The sequence below is a fragment of the Haliotis rufescens genome, unplaced genomic scaffold (genome assembly GCF_023055435.1).
Source record: "Haliotis rufescens isolate VD_foot unplaced genomic scaffold, xgHalRufe1.0.p SCAF_12, whole genome shotgun sequence".
NCBI lineage: Eukaryota > Metazoa > Mollusca > Gastropoda > Lepetellida > Haliotidae > Haliotis > Haliotis rufescens.
In genome coordinates this window covers 4,798,788-4,805,735 of record NW_025963802.1, presented here as the reverse complement: position 1 = coordinate 4,805,735, position 6,948 = coordinate 4,798,788, and the positions used below count along the sequence as shown (strand labels likewise).

Here is a 6,948-nt window from a genome sequence, read left to right as displayed (position 1 = left end):
AAATATATCCCTTCATGTGTATGTATGTGTAAATATATCCCTTCATGTGTATGTATGTGTAAATATATCCCCTCATGTGTCTATATGTGTAAACACACCCCTTCATGTGTCTATAACTGTAAATTTGTCCCTTCACGTGTCTAGGTATGGTTAACGTATACCATAGGTGTGAAAGTATGGCAGTTATGTCGCAGTTATATCCCTTCATGTGTCTAGGTATGGTTAACGTATAACATAGGTGTGAAGATATGGCAGTTATGTCGCAGTGATATCCCTTCATGTGTCTAGGTATGGTTAACATATACCATAGGTGTGAAGATATGGCAGTTATGTCGCAGTTATATCCCTTCATGTATCTAGGTATGGTTAACGTATACCATAGGTGTGAAGATATGGCAGTTATGTCGCAGTTATATCCCTTCATGTGTCTAGGTATGGTTAACATATACCATAGGTGTGAAGATATGGCAGTTATGTCCCAGTTATATCCCTTCATGTGTCTAGGTATGGTTAACATATACCATAGGTGTGAAGATATTGCAGTTATGTCGCAGTTATTTCCCTTCATGTGTCTAGGTATGGTTAACATATACCATAGGTGTGAAGATATGGTAGTTATGTCCCAGTTATATCCCTTCATGTGTCTAGGTATGGTTAACATATACCATAGGTGTGAAGATATGGTAGTTATGTCCCAGTTATATCCCTTCATGTGTCTAGGTATGGTTAACATATACCATAGGTGTGAAGATATGGTAGTTATGTCCCAGTTATATCCCTTCATGTGTCTAGGTATGGTTAACATATACCATAGGTGTGAAGATATGGTAGTTATGTCCCACTTATATCCCTTCATGTGTCTAGGTATTGTTAACATATACCATAGGTGTGAAGATATTGCAGGTTTGTCCCACCTGGTGTCTAGACTCATACATAACTCCTTCCTGCGTGAAAGTATTTTATGTGTGCTTATTCTGTGTTGTAGATGATGTCGTTCAGATAAGATTGGGGTGCTGCAATGAGCACGTCGCCCGTGGGACAGGGCAGGCCCCCTGCGCCCAGTCTACGTTATGACTTCCTCGCTGTCCCGGAGTATGCTCCTGTTCCTCATCTGGTCAGCAGCCCCACCAGCCTCTCTGTTCCGGGGCAGTTTTTTGGAGGTACCGGAAGTGGAATACCCCGACGTGCTAGCAGCACTGCATCGTCTATATTTGACCTGTCTTCAGAGTGTGAGCAACTGGAAAAGGCGCTCAAGGAGAATGATACTTACGGTGTCAAAAAAATCCTTCAAGTGCATCACAGCAAATTCCCCGTCAACTTACACGGCAGTATTTTAGACAAGTCCAGCTGCGACTCTCGCAGTAGGCGCACCAGTCACGTGAGTCAGGATGTGGAAATTCTACTCCGCAAAAGTCAAACCCTAATTGATCATCTTGACCGCCGGGAAAGTTTCAACACCGACGTCAGTGACGTCCCGACAGTGTTCCGTAACTGCTTGCACATCGCCATTCAGAACAACTCCATCGACGTACTCAAAGTCCTGCTAAAGTATGGGGTGGACTCTAACGAGCCCGGACACAACTTGCTGAGCGCCAGTCGCAGACCAAGCAGTGCGATCGAAGCTGGCAACAATAACACTCGCCAAGAGGCCAGGCTCGTCGTGGGAAGTACCAGCATTGATGACAGTCGCGATTGTGTCTTTGTGCCTGTGCATGCAAACCTGAGTCCACATCGTCAACACTGCCCAGGGCAGATCAGCCAAAATACCACAACAGTGTCGGTGGCCGTGGATTCAGTCAGCAGCGCGAGCCACGTGCCGCGAGGTTTGCAACATGACCGACTCCCTGAAATCATCGAGTCTACTACTGAGGGAGAGTTCGATTTTGCGAGAATTTATAGCACAGAAGAATTGTACAGCTTACCACCTCTGTACATAGCGGTTATAGAGGGGAAGCCTCATGCTCTCCATCTCCTGTTGAGGTACGGAGCTCTACCCAATGTTCAAGACAGGTATGGATGTACTCCTCTTCATGTGGCCTGCTGTTCGGAGTTCTTTAACTGGGACTGTGCCTATTACCTTATAAAATACGGAGGTAAAATAAGAATTAAAAACCACTTGGGTATCTGTCCCCTCAGCCTGTGGCCTGAACTGCTCAACGAGCAAATATCGCTGGTAAAAAACGCCTTGTCGTTGAAGCCCACCCCCCGCAGCCATGGTAGACGGTTGACGGACTCGGTGGGCCATGCAAGTCAGCGGTCAGAGAGTATCTCGCGCTTCTTTAAGAGATTAGGAACCGATAGCAGATCTAAACCCAGGGAGAAAAGAGTTACCAAAGATGCCCATTCCGATGGAGATATGAGAGAGAGGGCCTCTTCTGGAGGCTCTTTCAAAAGTGTACGAAGTAGGCACCAGGCTTCGTGTGTAGCAGACGACAACGACAGCGACACATCAGTGGTGAGTACACACACAATCCATTCGTAGCCTCACATTGACAGCATGTGGGTTTTGCTAATATATATACATATTCATCATGTGTATATACTCAACTGCTGTTACTGTCTCAGACAACTGTACTTTCCGAGCAACCAATGCAATTAACAACAAACAGGGATTAGCGCTTACACGACCACTATTTTGCAACGCATACCTCGGGGATGTGTTTACTGTTAATACGTTTGTTTATTCATTTAATCCATGTTATTTAGTGCCATGTGGTGTTAACCCAAACTGGATGTGCCCAATTGCCCCATATTCCAATTCTCGCCATTGATTACGTTAGGGGCTATCAGATCAGCGCCAGTTCATCAGCACGTTTACACGCAAAGCTGGTACCGATGGCCGATGAATACCTTGCCTTGTGTAGCGGCTGTAGTTGTTGATATTATATGAAGGCAACTGGAAAAGTGGTTATAGTTCTATTACTGGCTGCTGTGCTCCATTGATCTAAACGGGCATTTCTGATGCTAATGTACTGTCGTGTGTATGTCATGTACATAGCGGATATTTCTGTAATCATACACAACATGGGCGGAGGATAATGTGTTAAAACGTATGTGAAACCTTTCACCTTTTAGCTCACCTTATCCGGTGACTTTGCTAATCCTACTTCATATTCAAAAGGTTAATTATTATACAGTTTTTTCTTTTTTTTAAATTTCTACATTTCTGAACTTAAACTTACATGTGAGTATACATTGTAACATAATTTTTTATAAACCAATCAGACAAGTGGTCTAGAAATGTGGTCAATGAATATATATTTACTTCAACAGTCGGGTGGATTTTTGGCATGCTTACTTCCACGTCAACGAAAAAAATCAAATGAGACATATTTAGATGCGTGGCTTAATTCTTGAAACCATCATTAGATATTAGTAATGTTAATTATCACAGCTTTCGAGTTAAGGTTAAAGGAGGTATACATACGCTGATCATTGTGCTAACAAGCACGTATACATAATCCATCCCTGATGAGGATGCTGTTATACTAATTTGCTTGTGCTGCAATTACCTCCGATCGATGCTATACGAAAGCTATAGTTAAGGCTTGCTGTAGAGAGTGTCCTCACATCCGACACCGCGGTTATGTCACAGTCATTAGCATGCTCTGGTCGTCATTCTGCAGGTACCGACAATACCATGACGTGGCAGTTGAAGTTCGTTGAGAATGGGTGATGAATAACCCCAATCCTTTATAATAGACCTCGTTTACGGATGAAGACAATCTGTTACTAATCCCCATTTTATACAATTGCACCCACTGGATACCAACTCCATGGACATTTAGGGAATGACATATTGCTACTGTTTGTCAGGCAGATTAACAACTGCCTAATTCAGATTCATTTGTGTGGAGAGGGTTGATGTGGTAATCGTCCCCCTGACTCCCGTATTGATTCCGCTGTTTTGAATACATTCCCAGTACCATGTTTATTGTAGAAGGATTGGTTGGTTACAATGTTTGGCCTACATGAGTGTGTGTCAAAACGGCGACGCGGAAAATATCATTAAGTCACTGGCTGTAATGGATGACATAGACAAGTACTTGTTCACTTTGGATCATTTTAAAATATATATAATATAGATTTCCTTGTTACGTGATACAGTTATTATAGCATATGTAATCACGAAAACATACAAAACCTGAAAATAAATTTGCATTGAATAGAGTTGTTTATATTTACCACACGATTTGCCTTAGTGCTAAAGGACAATATTAGATATTGGAAACGTGTTGACTGTCATCCATTTGTTGTCTGTCGTTCGACGACAGTGGCGTTTCATTAATGAAAATGTTGCTTCTAGGAGGACTTTTCAATAACCACTTTGTATATTCTGTATATGTCAGTTTTTCCGACTGAATAATCACATGCCATTGTGACAAAGGTTGTCAAGGTCGATCCGGGAAATGGCTATGTTCTGACCGAGACATCTTAAGGGCGTCTGGATGCACTGCTGACAGAGCGTGTTATGAATAGTCCCATGTGAAACATGACGTGTCGATAATCAGAACTGAACCTGGCCCAATGGCACCAGCAAACAATCTTACAATGGGAGAGAGCGTCTCATCTCAGATGCTATGTGTATTCAGAGAACCAATCCTATTACCTTTGAAATACCATCAAATCCTCGCCAGACCTATCAAGATCTGCCACAGCGCTGTGAGCACATGGCTCCCAAGGTCAACACCACAAATAAAGACTAGCATGAAATTCAAATCAAGCTGTGGACCCATGTGTAGCGTGCTGAGTGACGTGTCCTTATTTGACGTGACCGTTGCACCCACACGTAGCCTTATTTGACGTGATCGTTGCACCCACACGTACCCTTATTTGACGTGATCGTTGCAACCACACGTACCCATATTTGACGTGATCGTTGCACCCACACGTACCCTTATTTGACGTGATCGTTGCACCCACACGTACCCTTATTTGACGTGACCGTTGCACCCACATGTAGCCTTATTTGACGTGATCGTTGCACCCACACGTACCCTTATTTGACGTGATCGTTGCAACCACACGTACCCATATTTGACGTGATCCTTGCACCCACACGTAGCCTTATTTGACGTGATCGTTGCACCCACACGTACCCTTATTTGACGTGACCGTTGCACCCACACGTACCCTTATTTGACGTGATCGTTGCACCCACACGTACCCTTATTTGACGTGATCGTTGCACCCACACGTACCCTTATTTGACGTGATCGTTGCACCCACACGTACCCTTATTTGACGTGACCCTTGCACCCACACGTACCCTTATTTGACGTGATCGTTGCTCCCACACGTACCCTTATTTGACGTGATCGTTGCACCCACACGTACCCTTATTTGACGTGATCGTTGCAACCACACGTACCCATATTTGACGTGATCGTTGCACCCACACGTACCCTTATTTGACGTGATCGTTGCACCCACACGTATCCTTATTTGACGTGACCCTTGCACCCACACGTACCCTTATTTGACGTGATCGTTGCACCCACACGTACCCTTATTTGACGTGACCCTTGCACCCACACGTACCCTTATTTGACGTGATCGTTGCACCCACATGTATACTTATTTGAAGTGATCGTTGCACCCAAAAAAAACCAAAACGGCCTCAAATGATAATCTTGAAACACTTCAAGAATCTGGTCTGAAGCGACCACGATCTCACAGGTGTGTGGCAATGTAGCTAAGCAACACTTCTCCGTCCAATATGCGCATGTCGCCAGAATGATTGGGCTCATCTGGCTTCGTCTTTCCACCAATTATCTTCAGGCAAGTTTAACGATTATTACAACAGTGAACCGAAAACAGAGGCTCTGTTCCAAATTGTTTGTCAACGTACCAGAGTCTCCTTGCATGCAAAGATAACAGTATTCCGTAGCCAGTGCACAATTGACAGTCAAATGAATTACTTGTGGCCAATGTGACATCGGGACATGGGATGCAGTGAGTGAGTGAGTATGGTTTTACGCCGCTTTTAGCAATATTCCAGCAATATCACGGCGAGGGACACCAGAAATGGGCCTCACACATTGTACCCATGTCGGGAATCGAACCCGGGTCTTCGGCGTGACGAGCGAACGCTTTAACCACTAGGCTACCCCACCGCCCCGACATGGGATGCAGGGGACATGGGACTACCAGTACATTATTAGTTGTCGACCTGTTTAGAGAGGTATATGGTGTGAAGCACCTTGTGTGCGAGTTGATTTTATCCCTGGAGCCTAGGTACATCACACCTTATACCCAGAGGCACCGGTTGAGAACAAAGGTATCTTACCAGCATTAATTTCTCCCGTTTCTCGTTGGGGTAGCCTAGTGGTTAAAGCGTTCGCTCGTCACGCCGAAGACCCGGTTTCGATTCCCGACAACGGAACAATGCGTGAAGCCCATTTCTGTGTCCCCCGCCGTGATATTGCTAGAATATTGCTAAAGGCGGAGTAAAACCATACTCACTCACCCCCGTTTCTTTTAAAATGTCTTCCTTACCCTGGCCTGGCAGACATTGTAAACACATCCAATGTTATCGGCCCTGCATTTTTATCGGATACGCCCCGTTAAGTTAGCTGTACTGAATTTGATTGTGTTCATGTTCGAGATAATACAATCATATCCCTCGAAGAACTTTCCCAGCGGTGAATATGAAATTGCGATTTATCTGGTAGAAGAGCGCAGTGGGAAAAACTGTCCATTCAGTAACCATTCAGAAATGCAAGGTAAGATATGGCGCCCCATGTTTCAATTAAACATCCACATGTTGTCATTATCTATCGATGGAACCTTCTCTGTCTCGTGCCTCAGCAGTTGATACTGGCATCAGGCCAAATGAAATAACTGTCTCGTTTATCATCGTATTTTTAAATTTATTTTCGCCCCATATTTTCGTTTTTTAAGGTTCCCTGTCCTAGAGGTTTATATGGTACTTTAAACTTATCTCCC

General features: G+C 44.2%; 1 protein-coding gene across 1 annotated transcript in view; it reads left to right on the top strand.

The window, feature by feature from the left end:
* Nucleotides 1-1,230: 1,230 nt before the first annotated feature.
* The window catches only part of LOC124138056 (1-phosphatidylinositol 4,5-bisphosphate phosphodiesterase epsilon-1-like), a 385,123-nt gene continuing 379,405 nt past the window's right edge, over nucleotides 1,231-6,948 (top strand). Inside the window, exon 1 of the mRNA XM_046504564.2 lies at nucleotides 1,231-2,455. Coding sequence (XP_046360520.2) covers nucleotides 2,357-2,455 — 99 coding nt within the window. The 5' untranslated portion in view covers nucleotides 1,231-2,356. The remainder of the gene's footprint in view (nucleotides 2,456-6,948) is intronic.